Source organism: Lissotriton helveticus, chromosome 9 (genome assembly GCF_964261635.1).
Source record: "Lissotriton helveticus chromosome 9, aLisHel1.1, whole genome shotgun sequence".
Lineage (NCBI taxonomy): Eukaryota > Metazoa > Chordata > Amphibia > Caudata > Salamandridae > Lissotriton > Lissotriton helveticus.
Genome location: NC_136070.1, coordinates 620,526,967 through 620,549,040, shown reverse-complemented (window position 1 = coordinate 620,549,040; position 22,074 = coordinate 620,526,967). Strand labels below are relative to the sequence as shown.

At 46.1% G+C, this 22,074-nt stretch overlaps 1 protein-coding gene and 1 long non-coding RNA gene across 6 annotated transcripts in view; one reads left to right on the top strand and one right to left on the bottom strand.

The window, feature by feature from the left end:
• The window catches only part of LOC144781694 (cytochrome P450 2G1-like), a 424,926-nt gene that overhangs the window by 80,742 nt on the left and 322,110 nt on the right, over positions 1 to 22,074 (bottom strand). Inside the window, exon 7 of the mRNA XM_078660670.1 lies at positions 7,148 to 7,335. Coding sequence (XP_078516796.1) covers positions 7,148 to 7,335 — 188 coding nt within the window. The remainder of the gene's footprint in view (positions 1 to 7,147; positions 7,336 to 22,074) is intronic.
• Positions 1 to 22,074, top strand: part of LOC144781698 (uncharacterized) — a 572,082-nt gene that overhangs the window by 331,486 nt on the left and 218,522 nt on the right. For all 5 annotated transcript variants that reach the window (XR_013601052.1, XR_013601051.1, XR_013601049.1 and 2 more), the window contains one exon: positions 6,117 to 6,214. This is a non-coding gene — a long non-coding RNA (uncharacterized LOC144781698). The remainder of the gene's footprint in view (positions 1 to 6,116; positions 6,215 to 22,074) is intronic.

The window sequence follows — 22,074 nt, the reverse complement described above, 5'->3', positions numbered from 1 at the left end:
AACAGAACCCACAAGATAGGACTAATGTGGCTGTACTTAGAAAGGATTACAAGCTAGCTGTAAGGGCCAGGAAAAAGGACATTAGAACGGAAGCTTGGGAGGCCTTGATGTCGGTTGATGTCTTACAGAATAGCCGTAGTTTTTGGGAAATTGTAAATAAACCTTTTTTTCCGAAAACGGCAACAATGTGGTAGAATGTAATATCACTGAGGATCAATGGCTAGAACATTTTGAGGCTATATATGAGACCCCTATATCGTCTGATCCTGCCCCATGGGCTGCTCTAAGAGATGCAAACCAGCCTTTGAGTTTTAAAGAGGAGGAAGTAGTCTTGGCCTTAAGGCCATGTCTAGCAACAAGGCCCCAGGCCCAGATGGCGTTCCAGCCGATCTGTATAAAACACAGCCAGTTTTTTTTTGGGCACAAGTTTTGAAAAAAAAATGTAATACTGCAGCAAAGGGAAATCATCCACCATCCTGGGCCACGTCCATTATAGTTCCTATCTTTAAAAAGGGAAACAGAGGAGATGCCCGATGCTATAGACCAATCTCTCTAATTGATTCGGCCGTAAAGGTCTTGGGGAGGGCGGTTTTAGGTAAAATGAAAGGATGGCTAGATGAGAATAATGTAATATCAAATTCCCAATATGGTTTTAGAAGTGGCAGGGGGACTCAAGATCAGTGCCTCAATTTATCCCTGTTAATTGGCAAATATACCTTAGCCAAAGGGAGAGTACTCCAGCTGGCATTCATGGATTTATCGTCAGCTTTCGACCTGGTAAACAGGTCAAAGCTCTGGACGATCCTCCTAGAGATGAGGATGGAAAAAAGTCTTGTTCACTTCTTAGCTGGCCTACATCAGAACCTTACTGCACGGGTGAGGATCGACCAAGATGGGAACTGCACTAGGCACTTTAGCTCTGGGCGTGGAGTACGACAGGGCTGTATTTTAGCACCTTTGCTTTTTACTCTTTATATTATTAATCTAGGTAAGTTTTTAGATATAGCTAGCTTAGATGTCCCCAAAATTGGCCAGGAGCATTGCCCGGTGCTTCTGTACGCCGATGATGCTGTTTTGTTATCGTGTACAGCAGTCGGCCTACAGAAGCTGCTGGTGGGATTTGGTAATTTTATGAATTCCTTGGATTTGAAGGTAAATATAGCCAAATCACACGTAATGGGTATAGGTCGCCAGAGTAAACGATCTTGCCGGGCTCTTTACTGTGAAGGATCTGAAGTTACTAGGGTAACTTCTTTTATGTGTTTGGGGGTTCTCTTTGATGAGAAAGGCACATGGGCTGCTCAACACAAACTTAAAGTTAATGGCATGGCTAGGGCAATTGCTGCCGTAAACGGGTTTGCCAAACGGTTAGGAACGAAACCTGTTGAGGCAATTGTGAACATTTATAAAGCTAAATGTATCGCAATTGCCACATATGGCTCCTCTATCTGGGGGTACAGACCCATGGAGGGGATACAGTTAGAGGAGAACAAATTTCTACGGGGTATATTATCGGTTCCCCAATCAACACCCACCTATGCTGTACATCAGGAATTGGGGGTGGCTTACATAACCGATACACTTAGGTTGGCCCCAGTTATTTTCTGGCTTAAATTATGGCTTAATCCCGAATTAGACCTTAATCATAAATTGATCAGGGATTGTTTCACTTTGGATTATGCACACAAGATTAGGTGGCTTGTTTATGTAAGGGAAACACTGGTAACTGTTGGTCGACAGGACCTCTATGATGATCATGGGATGATTACGAAAATGGATCCCAGCAGGGTGAAGAAACAGCTTTTAAATTTTTGGGCAGTACGAAGGGAGGAATTGGAGTTGAAAAAAGTAACGGTAAAAGCACATTATCTTTTAAAAACTACGCCGTTGATGGAACCTTATCTGAAAATTGTGACCAGGTCTTTCCATCGTATACTCCTTACACGCTTCCGTTTTAACTTAATTCCCCTTTCGCTATGGAACTCCAAGGGGTGGGGCAGGCTGGAAGAGCTAGGGCAATGCACCTGTGACAACTTCTCAGTCCAGGATACAATGCATTTAGTAATGTTCTGTGATTTGTATAGTGACATCAGGAAGAGGTTTCTTTTTCCCCTACTAAAAAGAAAGGGTTTTATCCAAGTTAAGCCAGCCTTATTGTATTTACAGCTATTAAATGATCCTAATGAGATTTTTTATATAGCCAGTTTCCTTATGGCAGCTGTCCGGTCGAGAAATAGCCGTGAGGAGAGCCCATAACTAATGAGGTCTTATTTCTGATTTTATCTTTTTATATATTGTTTTTATGATTGATAATTTAAATGAGGTTTATATCAAATATCTTGGATGTATTGTCACTTTTGCCCTTAAATGCACTTTACCTGATCAGTACTGTATTGCGTTCCTTGCACATAGACTGCTAATGCCTGATTGTATTATACTGTGGATATTTTATATTGTATTTTTGCACATATATGTTTGTATCTTGTCTTTGTACTTTTATGGTTTTAATTTAACCGAATAAAGTGGTTTGACTGACTGACTGACTGAATTCAAAAGGCATATCTGTTGGGATCATTAGAAACAGTACATCTTCCCCCTTGAATTTCCCATTCAAAATGGTAGCTTCGATGACATTGTTCATCATCTTTTTCACCGAAAGTCTTGTGCCGTTGCAAAGTCATGGTGGATTGATGTTTCGGAGAAGAATGCGAGGCACGCCAATTTTCAATGTTAAAATGTGCAGTGGCATACCTGGCAAATCCAGTGAATTCCAGAATTCCGTTGGGTAATTGACAACTTCGTCTTGATTCATCACAGTATCGATGGACTTATACGTTGTCGCTTCGCATGGTGTCCCGTAAATGGAAAAATTCAGTACTCGAAAGATTACGAGGGCCCTGAGGGGGCCGATATTTAAAACATTTTATGCCAGAAACCTTTGCGGGAGTGTACTCAACAACTTCCCAAAGTTTCCTGGTTATCGGATGAATGGTGTTTTAATTCTATTTATTTATTCGAGTGCTTGTGGATACACAATTTTTTGTTTTTCCGTCTTGTGCATACATCAGTATTCGAAAGATTATGAGGACCCTGGGGGGGCCTATATTTAAAAAAAAATAGGCCAGAAACCTTCGCGGGAGTGTACTCAACAACTTCACAAAGTTTCATGGCGATCTGATGAATGGTGTTTTAATTCTATTTATTTATTCGAGTGCTTGTGGATACACATTTTTTTGTTTTTCCGTCTGGTGCGTACATCAGTATTCGAAAGATTATGAGGGCCCTGGGGGGGCCGATATTAAAAGAAATGTTATGCCAGAAACCTTTGCGGGAGTGTACTCAGCAACTTTCCAAAAGTTTCCTGGCGATTGGATGAATGGTGTTCTAGTTCTACTTATTTATTCGAGTGCTTGTTGATACACGATTTTTTGTTTTTCCGTCTGGTGCGTACATCAGTATTCAAAAGATTATGAGGGCCCTGGGGGCCGATATTTAAAAAACATTTATGCCAGAAACCTTCGCGGGAGTGTACTCAACAACGTCCCAAAGTTTTATGGCGATCGGATGAATGGTGTAGTAATGCATAAAGGACAAATAGACAGACAGACAGACATACTTTTGTTTTTATATATATAGATTGGGACCTAATAGCATTATGGCCTTGTCTTTGCCAATTTACAAATTGAAAAAACTAAATTTGAATACAAAAAAATGAAAGAAGTCTTACTGTAAGCGAGGCTCATTAAGTGTGCAGGTCTGTAAATCAATTACCTGGAAGCGTGGATATTTTGAAAGATATCTTCACTGACAAAAAAATTCCTTGAAAGTATAACGAGGTTAATGAGAGAAACCTACTAAGGATAATGTTACAGATCCTTATGCAATAAATCATTCCATTTGATGTTCTGGGAGGCAACCTATTATAGAGACCTGATGTATATAGTGGCATATGACAGTCGAAGACTATCCTAAGTAGAACGTGCCTACTCACAGCTACAAAAGGAGAGTATGGCTGTGGTATGGGCCAGCAAACATTTCCATTTGTTTCTCCTTGGGAAACAACTTACTGTTATCACAGGCTTTGCTCACCATATTGAGAAACCCCAAAGGCTAAGATGCCTCCTTGCATTGCACAGTGGGGATTGAGGCTGCAGAAGTACGATTATGAAATTGTATACAAACCAGGAAAAGATCAAAACCCAGCGGATTACTTTTCACGAGCACTGCTACATCTTTAAAGATCAATGTTAGGGACTGCTGAAGAGTACATCAATTTCATAGTAAGGACTAGAACACCTGTGTCTCTCTCTGCAGACTAGATTGTTGCAGCCACCAATGAAGACAAGGATCTGGCCATAGTAAAGAGCCCATCGAGAAACAATCATGGAGACAAAGTACCTGACATCTGGCTGACAAAACAAAACTTAAGAAGTTTAAATATTTGCAGGATGAGTTAGCAGTCACCCCAGAAGGAATAATATTGAGAGGTTTAAGAATCCTGGGGCAAAAGGTCATAGAGTTGGCCCACAAAGGACACCGTGGTCCTGTGGCGACAAAAAGAGCGCTAGGAGAAAGGCAGTGGTTTCCGAGATTAGATAAGAGAACTGAAAGCATGCCACATCTGTAATTGTTTGTCCCCTAAGGTGACCCAGCATCTCGTGACAATGTCCGATATTCCTGCACAGGCTTGGGAGAGAGTCGCCGTCGATTTCTTTGGACCACTGGGGGATGGACAGCATCTCATGGTAATCATAGACGAATATTCTTGTTTTCCCTTGGTGGAAATGCTTTTTCCAAAGGCCCATGAAAAAGTTGTAGACAGGCTTGATGACATCTTTGCAACCTGGGGCATTACAGAGATTCTCAAGTCAGACAATGGTGCATCCTTCAACAGCAAAGAATTCAAGGAATTCTTCACATGACTCAACGTCAAACATCAAAAGAGCACACCCCTCTGCCTCAAGCCAGTGATATAGTCGAAAGATTAATTGCCACCCTCAAGGGGGTAATACAATGAGCCGCAATGGTAGGGTTCTATTTGAACCAAACACTGTGCCATTTTCCCAGAGCCTATCGATCAACCCCTCACTCCACAAAGGGTGAGAGTCCAGCTACATTGTTATTTGGAAGAGTGATCAGAACAAAAATACCTCAGATCAGACAGTGAACACTGGCAAACTTTGTGACATGGATATTGCTCATAAGAGTAAAATGTAAGTGTTTTTTGATCAGTGCCGACATGCTCAGGAAACAGTCTTTGACAAAGGATACCGGGTACTGATAAAGAAGAGGCAAGGACAAAAGATGGACACCCCATACTCTACAGATCCTTTACAGATGGTGGGCCGCAAAGGACACAGGGCAATAGCAAGTCGCCCAGGGAAATCCATCACTCGAGACACATCACAATTCAAACACTTACCTCACTATTCACCATCTCATAGAACCACCATTGAAGTGAACACTACCTCTCATACCCGACTCTGTGCCCCTATTACCCTGTGAGGATGGACCTCAGCCACCCAGGACTACCTGGACTTGCAGACAAGTGCTAGTTCTTCGTAGACTAATTGAAGAAATGTAATTGAACTAATGACTGTCACTTTCTGTGTAACTGGGGGAGGTGTAGTCTATCAATACCATGTACACCAGGACCCTTTTGGTTGCGAAGCGGACTCTGAGACAGTAACTGTGGACTATCTGAAGGAGACAATTAGGTGGGGTTTTGGAAGTGTGACGTAATGGTCACTTGGTGAATGAATGTTGGAGAATAAAGTTATGCTCAACCGAAGCTCCCGTGTGTGGTGTAATCTGTGTTTCATGCTCCCGGGCTGGGGAAGACGCTACAGAGGGGAGAGCCACTGAATTTAAAGTGCCTCTGTTGACGCTCTGCACTAAGTCCTGCCGTTTAAAGGCCCTTTCCCCTCCTCCCACGGTGAAAATGTCCCTATGTTTGCACATCTGCTGTAGAGTTGTGTCTGGGTTACTTTATTCTTGTTTATTTAAGGGCTGAATATAATGTGTTAGACGACCCATGCATGCATAATTTATCACAAGCCTCCTTGCAGGTATTTAGTAGCTGTTCACTAAACTTGTGCTTTCTTTTAATTGTTAAGTGAGGATGCCTCATCTATTTGACCTTGGTGAGAGTACTACTTTGGATGAACGTAAAAGCTTGTGCGTAATGAGACTGTAGACCTACGAACATCTGCTGGTAAAGTATAATGCTAAGTCTGGAACTCACAGCCAAGCAATTGCAGCAGTCAAGATAGGTAGGAACTAACAAACATGAACTTCTATTCAGTGGCATAACATTTGTCCCCACAGCCCCTGTGCCACGGGGGTGGAGGCGAGCTCCAGTGGGCTCCCTCCGACACTGTGCACAGGTGGGAGCCCCTGGCCTGAGTTCTCCCGACTGGGCCCACTCCATGTACTTTTCATGGGTGCCCCCTCAAATTTCGTTATGCCACTGCAACTGTTATGAATTAGTCTCCATATTTTCTGTTTTTTCAGATTTTTACAGATAAATATAGAAAACCCCCTTTTTCTCTGCCTGTATTTATTTTTAAATAGAGAAAAAAGGAAAGGAGTCATTTTTTGAGTAATTTTCAATGCTGTCATTCAATACATATGTAGATTGACATGCAGCGGAGTTAAAAACAGTAAAAATAGCCTAAAAAGTTTAAATGACTGCAGATATGCAAATATCTGTACTATAATTACCATGTTTTCATAACAGTGTATTAATTTACAATAAATTAATACCTTTAGTGCTGTGATTCATCAGGTATGCCGGTATGAGTGTACATTTATCAATCAAATCAATGTATCAATTAAATTATTGCAGAAATACACCATTAGCAATGCAATTTTTCACAAATCACAAGTTAAATATTCATAAACAGTCAAAACAAAGACCAAAAATCCATATGTGTAAATACAGACGAATATGCAAATAAGAGGCCGTTACAGAGTGAATCGATATTATGAACAATGTATATTATATTAGCCATGTCACCTCTAAGTAGTAAATTGACACTGCACTTTTTGCTCATCTGGATCACGCTGCCTTTCATCACATAATCTAATTTGGCATAATGACGGTTTTCAGTCATATTAAGATATTTATGTGTTTTATTTTTATTACCTTTGGGATGGTGTAGCCTCTAAATGTTGTATCTCGCGTCACTGCATGGGGTAAATTCATTGGGAAGATATCAACAAAGCGCTGAATCTCATGGATCACAGCTTCAGTGTACGGCATCTTGTTGCGGTCTTCCATACAAGGTGGGCGACTTTGGCCAATCACACGGTCGATCTCCTGGTGAACCTTTTCTGTGTGGTAAACATATCAGAATGTACATGTTAAACTTTAGGTTTACCTCAAATATTTGGCAGATCAACAAACAGCTGGCACCGTTTAACCATCTCCAGCTGGATTGGGTACAGTGTGGAAACTTCAGACCTTTTTGTTTCATTTATTTTTATACCTTGATTTCCCTTTTACCTTCTAGAACGTTTGTAGCTTAAATACTGTGAGGAGGTCATTTTTTCTGAACGATTTCAACATCTGTTGTAACAAGTTTGCCACGTCCTGGCCACAGGAAATCCTTTTGTAGAATGCCTCCGATTTATGATACAGAACTGACCAAACATTGGTGCTTGTTCTATCGTCCCACCTCAGTCACCCCCCACATCATTTCGAGGTTGAGGACAAAGTTTTGGCATATGATAAATCCATGCGTTTATCTAATGTTATGAAACGCAAGTGCTATTGTACAATTATCTAATGTCTTTGAAAATCTGTATTTATTTTCAAACGAAGGTGTTGTTTTGATACACAACCTTTTCAGACTTTTCACATCTCTTCTTAAAAAATACATAATTTTTATTCTAATCTTCTACTGCATAGAATGTATCTCTAAGGAGGTTCTGATAATAAACCTTGTGTACACACTTTCATGTCTTTTCTTTTATTTCTTGTTCAAACATCTTTTCACTTCTGCAATCATGCCTAGCTTTTAAATGTTCCCCATAAGGTTCCTCTTCAAAGCAGCAGGGTGATATGAGTAAGCATGAAACAAGGCCTTTACTAATTTTAAATGAAAATGGGAGCTGTATTATTAACTATGTACAGATTCATGTGTTTTATTTCCCTTCTTTTATGTAGTGGGCTAAAGAACACCGTAGACATTTTGACAGATAGGGCCTTACATATTGGTGGATGGGCTGTTCTGTCAAAATGTGTATATTCCGTTGGGCATGGCCCTTTCTGCCGGGTTATCCCCAAACATTTTGCCTTCTTCCTCCTATTTTTTCTGACATGTTTTTGTTGGCTTTACCACTGCTAACCAGTGCTAAAGTGCATATGTTGTCTACCTAAATTGTACTGGTGATTGGCTTATCCATGATTGCCATATCTGATTTAATAATAAGCCCCTAGCAAAGTGCACCATGTGTGCTCAGGACTTGTAATTCAAATGCTACTAGTGAGCCTGTAGCACTGATTGTGCCACCCACATGAGTAGCCTGCAAACATGTCTCATACCTGCCACTGCAGTGTCTGAGTGGGCAATTTTAAACTGCCATGTTGACCTGGCAAGTGTACTCATTTGCCAGGCCCAAACTTTCCCTTTTACTACATGTAAGTCACCCCTAGGGAGGCCCAAGGCAGCCCCATGAGCAGGGTGTAGTTTATTTAAAAGCTAAGACATGTAGTGGTGTGTTTTACATGTCCTCATAGTGAAATTCTGCTAATTTCATTGTACACTACAGCGAGGCCTATCTCTCCCGTAGGATAACATAGGGATTTCCGTTGAAATATATTTTTAGTTCAATTTCCCACGGGGAGCAAATAGAGATTTGGAGTTTGGGGTCTCTGAACTCACAATTTAAAAATACATATTTTGCTGAAGTTGGTTTTTAAATTGTATGTTTGAAAATGCCACTTTTAGAAAGTGGGCATTTTATTGCTTAACATTCTGTGCCTCTGCCTGTCTGCGGAATACACGTCTGGGTCAGGATAACAGCTGGGCTGTTTGTGCATTTCCTCTAGACTGTCACACAAAGGGAGCAGATGTGTGTCCTGCATATCTTGATGGCCCATCACCAGGTTCATGGGCCTTCCTGAGCTAGAGTGGTGGGATGAGTTGTCACTGACACCTGATTAGGGCTGTGTCTGTCCTCACATAAAGCAGTCTCTATCCCCCTGTAGTATGTCTGAGTCAGGACTGGGACAAGCAGGGTATTTTGCCTACTTCAAATGCAGAAAGGGGCTTAAGTTTTGGACCGCCGACACTTCTGACCTGAGGATATTCTGCTGAGTGGAAAAGCTGGAGAAGCTGTCAGGAGGGACTGCTACTTTGCTGTTTAATTCACTGTGTTGGCCCTCTGCTTTGCTGCTTCTGTCCTGGGAGTGAAAGGACTAGACTTTGCTTAATGTATCCTGCTTCCAAGGTTCAGTAAGAGCTTGGGATGAACTTACCTCCTGTTAAGAAGTCTCATGACCATCAAAGACTGCCAGTGCCTGGGCTCTTCTGCTGAGAGTCCTGACTTGCCAAGAGGTGCCAAATTCAATTCCTGGGTCTTGAAAGTACAACCTGGTGATCGTAAGGAGAAAATCCACACATCAACTCCCAGCATCTGTTTTATCGATGCATCACAGCAAAATTCGAAGCATCGCAGCTGCCAGCACCGGAGCGTGGTTCCTGCTTGATGCAACGATGACAGCTTACAACGCTTTCCATCACAGTCCATCAGAAGAACCGCCGCAGCAGGAGTTTTGAGCACTGCATCACCGAAGTCCATGACTCACTGCTCCAACTTCAATGCAGCACCTGCTTCATCACTGTGAAATCGAAGCAGCACGTCTGGATTTCCAACTCAGCGTCCCTGGGCACCAAATCTTTATCAACACCGCACCACAGTAAGGAACCAAGGCCACATGTCTGGAAACCTATGCATCACCTCCCCTACCCGTAAAGAACCAATGCATCACCTCCCCTGCCCATCAGTAAGGAACCATTGCATCACCACCCCTGCCCAGCAGTAAAGAACCAACGCATCACCTCCCCTGCGTAGTAAGGAACCAATGAAATGTTTTGCTTTTCTGGTGCCTCAACTCCTCGCACCAGCTTGTATTTTGGATGCACCTAAGGTACTTTGTGCTTTAAAGCAGACTCTTCTATTGATTTCTATAGACTAACCTTGCTTAATCCTTTAAAAGCTATATTTTGATTTTTGTTGTTTTGGTCTTATTTTATTCAGATAAATGTTGGCTATTTTTCTAAACTGGTGTGAACTCCTTTTGTAGTGTTTTCACTGTGTTACTATGTGTGTTTGTGTATGTACAAATACTTTACATGTTGCCTCTGAGGTAAGCCTGACTGCTTGTGCCAAGCTACCAAGGGGGCGAGCAGGTGATATGTTAGCTGTGTGACTCCCTTACCCTGACTAGAATGAGGGTCCTTACTTGTACAGGGTGCAAACCATAGACAACTAGAGACCCCATTTCAAAAACCCATCACGGTATTAAAAGTACCATAGGCTGTAAAGCATTTGTAATGCAGCGATTGGGACATCCACAATGCTTGTTATGGAGTATCTTACTTTAAGTAAGACCCATAATCATTATACGTCTTATAAAGCATTGAAGAAAATCTGGTTACCCAGCTTCCTAATGTTTTTTTTCTTAGAAATATTTTAAAATGTGCCAACATGGTAGGGAGAAAGCTTGCTGGCATCAAGATGGCCACTGATTATGCAAGCTCCTGTGTCTGTCACCACTATCCTGCAAAATTCTTCTATGTCACAACAATTACAGAGTTGCATGGGGCTGCCCTATGCTTTATAGACTCTGAAGTGCTCGATGGCTCCGTGCACCTCCGTGAGAGAGCATCCACTGAGGTCGCCTTTCCTGCTAGCGGGCCAGTGGCCCACGAGGACTGATAATACTGCAGGCCTGGTGGCATGACTCATGCTGCTGTGTATGGACCGCCTGCAGGGAGCGTACCACCGTCTGGCGGTCAGGAGGCAGAGACAAGGCGCTCCGGCGGGTGCCCTGTGCTGTTGATCGTTCCAGAGACAGCTGTGAGGAGGTGAGCGGCGGAAGGCCTTTTCCCGGGATCCGATGGCGATACCAAATCCAGCTGCGGGGCAGCCCTGGGCTCTTGTGAGGCCCACACTGGCTGCGGTATCTTGCTGAGCTCTGTGACAGCTTGGTTGGGCTGCCTGGTGGCGTTGCTGGCCCCGTGCCACTCCTGCGGTATTAGTTGCGAGTGGCGTCTTGGGGAAACACTCATCACAGTGTGGCTGAGAGTAATGGGCCATGTGTCACTCTGCCCTCTGTGGCGGGGATCTCCCTGGTAACTCAGCCTACGCTACACAGCTAGAGCTGAACCAACCTCCCTTGCATGTGGTAAACAAGACAGAGGGGTCATGCTGGGACCCAAGGAACTTTGATGAGTGTTGCACTGCGGTATGATTGAGGAGTCCTGGCATTAATTGGACATACTGAAGTGCTGATGCACTAGGAACTCTGATGCCAGTAAGGGTCTGTTCTAGCCATATTGGACACATCAGCAGTCTATTCTTTTGCTCTCCCCTTAATTGCTTATGTTCGGTGGGGGCAGTGGCTAATACCCTGATGATGAGATGCCTACCTAATAGATTACACAAGTAATAGGTGCCCATACACCAATAAGGCGGGAGTGTAGTCCCTAACTGCAGGCATCCTGAAAATGTTTTGCCACGCGTTGACCACTCCCTGGAATTGTTACAAGAGGTGGGCTCTACTGCTGTACTGCAATGGGGAAGCCTGATAAAAATCAGCCCAAATAGCAGTTTGAACAACATAAATCGACAAGGGTGCTCGGCGACAGTGCAGCGACGCCCGAGCCGGACCCTGATGCCTCTGGTGCTGAGTTGGGAAGTGAGCTATGGCAAATCCTGACAACGATGCAGCAGAGTCTTACTACAATTGATGTAAGATTGATTCCCTATCTTACAAAATGTACAGAATTTCAGAATGTATTGATAAACATGTAGAACGACTAGGCATGGTAGAAAGCAGAGTGTCGGAGGCTGAGGATGTTCAGGCCACATCTGCGGGGAGTCAGAAACAGATGGAGAAACATAATCGACCCTGCAAAGTAAGTCTGAAGATTTAGAAGTTCGCTATCAGTAGAATAACCTTTGCATTGTGGGCCTTGCAGAGACCATAGTTACAGGCAATATGGAAACCTTTGTGGAGAGACTTCTTATAACTTTGCTGGGACATGAGACCTTCTCTGATACGCTCATAGTTGAAGGTGCCCACCACTCCTTGGCTGTGTGTCTGGTGCCAGAGACAAAGCCTCATCCAATTATAGCATGTTTACTTAACTATAGGGACACGGATGCTGTGCTGTGTCACGCTAGAAAAATACAAATGCTTAGCTATGAGGTAACAGAACTATCTATCTTCCCTGACTTCACCCCACATGTGCAGGAGGCAAGGAGGCAGTTTTTACTGGTGAAAAGAAATCTACATGATCTCCTTATGGAATAGGCAATGCTTTACCCGGTGCAGCAAACGGTAGCTGTCAATGAGAAGACTAAGATCTTTACTGACCCCCAAAGCCTTGCTTCAATTTCTTAAATGGCATGAAACTTCTAAGGCTGGTCGTCTCATGTCAGAGCATGTGGAGGAGGGTCAGGTGGCCTCCCACAATCTTGGTGAACAGCATAGTAGTGATGCTTGTTTCAGTCACTTTTCGGTATTGGAAATGTAACAATTATTCTGTTTTATGTATTTTTAATTCATTGCTGATAAGATAGTTGAGCTATGCTTTGATTCAGCTTCGCATATTGTGTTTGGAAAGTGGGGGTATTTTTTTAAATATACGCCTACTAGATACTCTTGACTAAGGGTTGAATTAGATGTAATTTGTTTAGCGGGTCACCCTCGCAGCATACTATGTGCAAATACTTTTCTTGGTGTGGAAGGGTAGCACTGTTGTATAATTGCTGTTAGAGGATTTCTGATGGATGCAACTACACGTTTCATTGATGGCCTTGCAACGACTTTCATTTACAGGAGTGGTTGGTCGGTAACCTCCGCCCTCATGTGTGTTCCACAAGGTTTCTTTAGGGGTATGTTGTTGGGGGCTTTGGGAGGATGTGGGGCGGGTCATAATTTGCTATGTCACAAGTCTGCGTTTAGACAACAAGGGGACCCAAAGGATGCAGCCATGGACCTTGGGAAAGTACTTTGTCAACAACAGTGGTCCATTGCAAACAGTAATTTAAGGAAATTCTGTGAAATATAGACACAATCGAAACTATATTTGGTAAGTAGACCAGCCCAGCCGGGCGTGGATCTAAAATGTATTGATATAAAATTCGTAAGACAATATTACAATATCACAAGGTGGGGCACAAGCCTGTGACCCACAGTACACACTTACACAATTACGTACGAAAGACACATAAAGGGCTTTTTAAGCAAGAAGCAGTTGGTTTGTGACACTTCCAATACAATTTTGTCAAAATGTCACAGAAAAATAAACCATAACACCTTTACAGTCAAATTCCAGTTTTTTGTAATAGTATAAGGCATTAAAAGAGTGTCGACGGCGTTTCGATTCGCTATTTTAGATCATGCGAATCATCATCAGGACATGAATTTATGCCTAAGATAAGCCTTAATAGCCGCAAGACCGGGAATCGTCCTCAGGTCGGTTGCGGCTGGATGGGCAGGTTACTACCTTTTAATAAGGGAACGTAGGGACGGGAATCGTCCACAGATCGGAAGAGCAGGACAATACCTTTGATTAGAGGTGGATTGGGTAGAAATCTCGTAGCCTGTTTGGGATGATACCAATATAGCAGGGACGAGTCTCTATCTGTAACCGGCACGCTCTCGAGTAGTGGTGCTTTGTCGTATGGAGGATTTCTGGACCGAATTATGATGATCCGCAGTTTTATCATTCCCTCCGTAATAAAATACCTTGCTATGGCAACATCCCGCACATGTGGGGTGGTGAATTGAATTGTGTACAGTTCCCTGAGTTGGATCGCTGCAGAGGCCCTCCAAAATGGCTGTCGGTGGCAGCCAGCGCTATAGCAGCAATCGCCAAGGCTAATGGCATGGTGGATGCATGACGCTATCGTTCCCCACAGGGTAGGGAGCACACTCATTACTCTTCTATTCACAACCTTCACACACTTATTGACTACTGGCTTGTTTTCCACAGTTTGTTGCCTAATATATACCAGTGCAATCATTTACCTCGTACATACTCTGATCGCTTGCAGGTAAGATTGGTCCTGAACGTCGAGAATCTGCAACCGCGGGCATACACCTGGCTCTTTCCGTAGTATTCACTGCTTAAAGGACTATTCTGCAAAGAGCTGGCACAATCGATTGATTAATGCACAAGTTACTACTAGTGTAACGATACAGCTGTAAGAGACATTAGTTAGTGATAGATTTCTTACCTTAGAATATCCCTAAGCGTCAGGCTGGACCTGGAAAGTTTTGCTTAGCAGTACCCCTGCGCGTCAGTAGGTGGCGTCCTGCGGCTCCGCGTCCATCACTGGCATCGTAAGCGCCGAGATGAAGTCACAGAGAGTACTTAGGTGCCACCCATGTGCGCTTACGTCATTTCTGTACACGACTTTCAGCGCAGAAACGCAGAGCCATGCAAGATACCATTGGTGCAGGAAACTAGGTCCCTAAAAAGGGATGACCTTAACCCTAGTAATCAGTTTGCAGAATGGGGAGGATGGGTGGGTTGGTAAGGAATCTATCACTAACTAATGTCTCTTACAGATATTTTGTTACACAAGTAGTAACTTGTGCATCTGAAAGAGACACGTTAGTGATAGATTCCTTACCTTAGAATAGATACCCTAGCAATACCAACCCCGGTGGTGGGTCTGGAGCAAAATTACACCAGAAAGTCACGGAGCACGGAACGGCCAAAGAAGCTGTCGCTCCAGACCGGACTGTCAAAACAATAGTGCTTGGTAAATGTGTGCAGCGAGGCAAATGTCCTGCAAGGGAACGCGGAGTCCCAAGGCAGTAGTGGCTGCTGTTGCCCTGGTCAAATGGCAATGGCAAGGAGGCTCCTTCTTGGCCAAGGAGTAACATGCTTTGATGCACAGAATGACCCACCGGGAGATGGTCCGTTTGTGCACAGCCCACTCTTTTTTGGTGCCCATGTAGCCAACAAAGAGCTGATCATCCACCCGGAACTGCTGTGTACGCTGCAGATAGAATGCGAGCGCACGTTTTGGGTCCAGACGGTGGAGCCTCTCCTCTTCCCTTGAAGGATGCAGAGGTGGAAAGAAGGTTGGCAAAGTGATGGTCTACCCGATGTGGAAGGACGTGTCAACCTTTGGCAGAAAAGAAGGAAGGGTCCTTAAAACCACCTTGTCCGGATGAACAGAAAGGAAATCAGGTTTGGAAGAAAGGGCCTGGAGCCTACTCACTCTTCTGGCAGAGGTGATAGCAACCAGGAAAGCCATCTTTAGTGTGAGAAGACATAAGGGACAGTTATGAAGGGGCTCATAGGCAGCGCACATCAGAAAAGTCAAGGCAAGATTCAAGTCCCACTGAGGCATTATGAAGGGACCGGGTGGAAACGTATGCGTAATGCCTTGTATGAAACGGCTAACAACCGGGGACTTAAGAAGAGAAGGCTGATCTGGAAGCCGTGGAAAGGCGAAGATGGCCGAAAAATAACCTTTGATAGTGCCCAGAGCAGAGCCCTGCTGGGCAAAAGAGAGAAGGAACAGAAGAACCTCAGAAAGAGGGGCAGAAAGGAGATACACAGCCTTTGCTGTGCACCATGTCACAAATCTGTTCCACCTGCAGGTGTATACCGTTTTGCTGGAGGGACGCCTGGCTGCCAGAATGACATCACAGACTTCGGGAGGAAGATCGTAAGGTGTTAACTGTTGCCGCTCTATCTCCATGCATGTAGGTGGAAGCTGGACAGTTCGGGTGGAGGACCGTCCCCTGCTGCTGTGATAGAATATCCTCCCGAACAGGCAGATGGCAGACGGATCGGGGGATCGATGCTCATACTGAGTAGCTCGGGATAGCCCAGTCTGGAGTCACAAGAATGCCTTGGGCCCAGTCGCGCCTGATCTTCTTCAGCACTCTGGGCAGAAGTGGTATAGGCGGAAAGGCGTACAATAGACCGCAGCTCCACTCATGACGAAAACCGTCTCCGAGCGAGTGCCACCTTGGAAATTCCAACGCGCAGAACTGATGACATTGCGTGTTCTCTTTGGTGGCGAATAGATCTAACCAAGGCCCTCCCCACTGCAGAATGAGACCTTACGCCACGTCTAAGTCCAGACGCCATTCGTGATCCACCATGCACCGGCGGCTGAGTTCGTCCACCCTGGCGTTCAGAGAACCTGCCTGGTGTTGAACCACCAAGGTAATGCCTTGATGTTCCAGCCATGTCCAGAGGCGCAAAGCCTCCTGACATAGGGTCCACGACCCCAACCCGCCATGTTTGTTGCAATACCACATGGGGGTGGTGTTGTCCGTGAACACCTGCACTACACTTCCCCTGACAGAGAGAAGGAATGCCTTCAGTGCAAGTCGGATCACCCGCAGCTCCATGAAGGTTGATATGGAGCCGGGACTCCGCCGGAGACCAGTGCCCTCTGATCTCTCCCTCCCCCATGTGGCCTCCCCATCCCAGGAGGGACGCATCCGTCACCACTGTGTGCTCCAGTTGGGCAAGGAAGAGGGATCTGCCACTGACCCAATCGAGATTCGTGAGCCACCACTGCAATTGTCGTGCAGCGCCCTCCAAGATCTGGACGTGATCGGACAGGTTCTCCTGATGCTGTGCCCACTGGAACTTCAGGTCCCACTGCAGATCCAGCATATGCCATCTGGCATATGTCACCAGCAGGATGCAGGAGGTCATCAGGCCCAGAAGCTAGAGGGTCATCCTGACTGAAACCCGGGATAGAGGCTGAAAGAGTGTAATCATAGCCTGAATATCTCGGACTCGCAGCTCGGGAAAAAAAACACGAAACAGCGTTGAATCTAGAACCGCTCCGATGAAGGGAGCTTCTGAGAGGGACTCAGGTGCGACTTTGGCACATTGATGGAGAACCCCGGCAAATGCAGGAGGTCGGCTATATTCTGGAGGTGGGTGACGAGTACCTGGGGCGAGCCTGCCTTCAACAGCCAGTCGTCGAGGTAGGGGAAAACCGACACCCCTGACCCACGCAGATGAGCTGCAACCACCGCCATCACTTTCATGAACACCTAAGGGGCACTGGTAAGGCCGAAGAGGAGCACGGCAAACTGCTCCCAGACTACCATGAACTGCAGGTAGCGCCGATGGGCCGGCAGGACGGGGATGTGAAAATAAGCATCCTGCAAGTCCAATGCTACCATCCAGTCTCCAGGGTCCAGGGCAGCCAGGACCTGAGCCAGAGTCAGCATCTTGAACTTCTCCTTCCGAAGGAAGCGATTGCCGTCCAAGAGGTCCAAGATGGGGCAAAGGCCCCCCTTGTCCTTCTTGGGGACCAGAGAGTAGTGGGAATAACAACCACTCCCTACATCCTGATCGGGAACGCACTCGATGGCCCCCTTGGCCAGGAGTGCCGTGACTTCCTGACGGAGAAGAGACAAATGATCCCCCAACATGCGGTGGTACCGAGGTGGCATGGCTGGAGGAGAGGACAGAAAGGGGAGTGGGTAACCTTGGCAGATTATCTGCAGCACCCACTTGTCCGATGTAATTTCGCGCCAGTGGTGGAGGTGGTGGCGGACCCTGCCACCCACCAGCGTAGGGTGCTCCCTGAAGCTCGGATTAGGAAAACTTAGAGGCGGAAGCAGCGGGGGTGGAGGTGGACTGACCAGCGCACTGATTACCAGACCCGCCCCTGCGGAAACCACGGCCGCGCTCAGGCTGGTTCTGGACAGGCTTGTTGGAGGAGCGTGCTTGGGTGCCCTTGCCCTGGCCACAAAAGGAACGAAACCCAGGCGTGGCAGGGTTCTTTGTGGAAAGACCCAAACACTTTACCATGGACCTAGAGTCTTTAAAGTGCTCCAGGGCATTTTCTGCCCCATTGTCAAAGAGGCGGAGCCCTCAAAGGGCTTGTCCATGAGTGAGCCCTGGACATCGGGGTTGAACGAAACCAGGCGTGGCGCCACAACACCACAGTCATGGAAATTGCCCTGCCCAACGAATCAGTGGTGTCCAAACCACACCTGATGGCAAACTTAGCCGCATCCTTACCCTCTGCAATTGCTTGGAAAAGGGGGTCCTCGGACCCCTCCCAGTCTTCGTCTTGCTCCGGCGTAGAGGGGGGCGGTCGCGGCGGCCGAGCCGGAGCCAGAGAAGGGACGAACAGCGTCAGAAAACGGCACCAGAAACGGCGCCGGCCGGGGCTGGGTCGGAGCCGCATCCCAATTTGGATCCCAGGCCTGAACAAAATGTTACGGGAACCGGGGCAGGGGTGGGATAAATGGCACTCAGTGCAGCGCCAGGGGTGGAGCCGAGGGCGGCGCCGGGGCCGGAGCCGGCGGCACTGCTCCTCGTGGCGCCGGGGTCGGAGCCAGCGGCGCAGGATCCAGTGGCGGAGTCGCCGGGTCAACAGGATCTGGACACGGGATCGCAGGGCCCGAAGGCGTGCCGGGGGGGCCCGGGGCCTAAAAAGGCGGTCCATAGCAGCAAGAAACTCTTGCATTTGTTCGGGACTCACCGACGGACCGGGGTATAGCGGGTAGGCCGCGAGACTCCCTGGCTCCAGAGGACCCACAGGGGTGGAGCCCCTGTCCCCCTCGTCTGCCACCGGGGAGCGACGGGGGAACGTCGGAGAGCAAACACGCTTCTTTGACTTCTTTTTATGACGTCACTTACCGGAATCTGAAGGCGAAGACTTGGAACCCGATGAGCGACGGCTCCGGGCCCGCAAGCAGTCTCGCGAACGTCCCTAGACCCGGAGCAGCGGTAAGAGGCATGCCGGACCTCCCGCAACTTCTGGTGCCGCTCCAGCAAGGCCTTCGGTGCCATGGCCGACAGTCTTGACAGTCCCGGGAGTTATGATTGGTCTCCAGGCAGTAGAGGCACTCATCGTGGGGGTCCGCCACCAACATGTTACGGAGGCACGATCCACAAGACTTAAATCCGGACATCCCTACGTGCAGCAGGAGACAAGAGGAGGAGACAAAAAGTCTCAAAAGAGTAGTCAAAAAATGACTGAGGTACATGCTCAATCCGGATCTGCGCTTTCGGCGCGGAAAAACAAAAGAACTGACATCAGCGCGCAAGGGTGGCGCCTAAGTACTCTCCGTGATGTTATCTCGGCGCTTACGACGCCAGTGACGGACGCGGAGCCGCAGGACTCCACCTACTGATGTGCAAGGGTACTGCTAAGCAAAACTTTCCGGATCCAGCCTGACGCCTGGGGATATTCTAAGGTATGGAATCTATCACTAATGTGTCTCTTTCAGATATGTTGATACTAACTTAGGCTCAGTTACACAAATGGCTACTATTTGGAAGGCCTTTGAAGCTTCCGTTCGCAGAATTACTATTAAAAAACAGGCAGGGGTGCTTTGTTCCATTAGAAGTCATTTGCGGAACTTGGCGACTGAATTAGCCGAGCTGGAACGCGCTTCTCAGGAGACAACAGAACCCCATATATTGGAGCAGATTATTGCCAAATTGTATGAGTTTAATGAGTTAGACGGGAATGAGGTAACACACTTGGGAAGGTATGCTATTGCTAGGGTGTACGGGAAGGGCGAAAAGCCTACTCTGGCAGCATTGGTCATACCTAGCCATAAAGAAAATGAAGTGCTGATAGTGCTGGATGAGAGGGGAGAGCCTGTGTGTGGTGTTGCACAAGTTGCAGAGAGGTTTCGAAGGTATTATTCCGAATTATGCACTTCGCAACTCAGTAATGATGAGCATCTTGTGGTGGACTACCTGACCCATATTGACATGAAATGGCTGTCTGACACTCACAGGGAGTGACTAATGGATCCCCTCAGCTCAACCAAGATTGTCACAGCACTGAAAGATATGCTTAGTAGTAATGCGCCCGGTGCTGATGGCCTCACAGTGGCCTTCTACAAGGCCTATCAGGATAAACTTTTTCCAGACCTAGTCAATCTTTTTGAGGAGATGGTCCACGGGGGACTGATGCCTCTGACCATGCAGGGTGTATTGTTGATTTCCCTAACTAAACCAGGCATACCAGCCGACCACTGCTCTTCTTAGAGGTCATTATCATTACTTAATACTGAAACGAAACGTTTCACTAACGTTTTGGCCAATAGGTTGGCACCCTTGCTTCCTGGTCATGTTGGTCCAGAGCAGTCTGGGCTGAACACAAGTCATTACAATCTTCACACCCTGTTTGGTGCAATCCCTCCAATTGATCCAGGCGTGTGAGCTGGAGCCATTGTCTTAGATGTGGAGAAAGCATTTGATTAGTTTAAATGTAACTTTATGCTGGTGGTGCTGCAACGCGTAAGGGATGGTGCCACTTTTTTAAGCCAGTCTGAGCCTTGCATAGGGAGATGGCGAATGTGAGAGTAAATGGCCTGATCACAGCTCCGATTACTATCACAAGAGGCACACACGAGGGGTGTCCACTCTCTCCGTTTTTATATGCCAGGTGGTGGAACCTTTCACTTATGCACATTACAATCTTATAATTTCTGCATATGCAGATGATACGCTTTTGTATGTCTGCGAGCCCAAGTGTACCTTGTCCCCAGTTCTGTTTGAAGTGGTGTAATTTGGCGAACACTCTGGCATGCATATCAACTGAAATAAATTGCTGATATTTCCGCTTGCTGAGGCAACGGCGCCCACCTAGACAGAGTTCCCGCTCAAGTCGACCACTGAGCCTGTATGATATTTGGGGGTCTAGGTCCGTACTGATCCAGAAGTAGTTATATGCGAAAATTATGGTAGGGCTGTGCAGAGGCTTTCTGAAACGGTTGACAGGTGGGTGCGGCTCCAGCTCTCTCTTATTGGTCGGATAGAAATCATGAAAATGGTTGTCCTTCCATGCTTTCTGTTTTTCTTTGCTAATATAGAGTTTTTGTTGCCATAGGCATTGTTCAGTACTATATGCTCTTTACTGGTGCTTCTCGCTTGGGCCGGTAATCGATCTTGCGTGCAGTGGACCACACTTATATTACCTTATTCAGAAGGAGGGCTTTCATGCACCTATTTTTGAGGCATGCTATAGGGCAGCGCAGACTATGTTTTGTTTTTTTTAACTTTCTTTTTTGAAGGTTTTGTGCAGTTGGACATACAACATCAACATACCAGATTCATCCAATGCAGTGCGTCGTTTACACAAATATTGAATACAAGACAACAAGGCATAGTGCATGCAATAGTAAGTCAATGGAGCGAGAGCAAGTCCATCCAGTTAGCAGCTTTAGTATGTAAGCGGTCTATCATGTAATGGGAATATCACATTTTTCCGACTTTAGTGATATCAAATGATCATCATTCATAGGAGCAGTACATCAAAACAGTAATTTGCAATACTAGCGCATTCAACAACAGTATATAACTAGTCAGCAGTACAACAGGGTAGTTATCAATTTCACAATTGCATAATTCTGCAATAGCGCCAATATCTGAGTATTCACGAATCCTATCCCAAAAAGAAATTTACGTGGGAAGGTCCCCCGTCCCAGGAGCACCATGCTCCGTGACCTCCGCATCCGCTCTCCCCTCGTTGCTCATCAAATAAGTCTGCAAAGGACCACACACATCTCTCGGCCTAGAGGACATCGGTAACAGTTCCGCATATACAGAAGCTTGTTCCTGACAATATACAAGATCATGCAGCCATTCTTTGAACTTCGGAGCTCTCCCTCTCCCCCATCTACAAGCAATTCTGCGTTTTGCCAACGGAAGAGCAATATCAAAAAATGTTCTTGCCTGTTTAGGAATGTGCATAGTGTATCCCAGCAGAATCATTAAGGGGTCCATTTCAAGAGTAGCGCCCACCATGAGCTCAAATGCCTTATGAACCTGTCACCAATATTTGTTTACAGCTGGACATTCCCATGCCAGA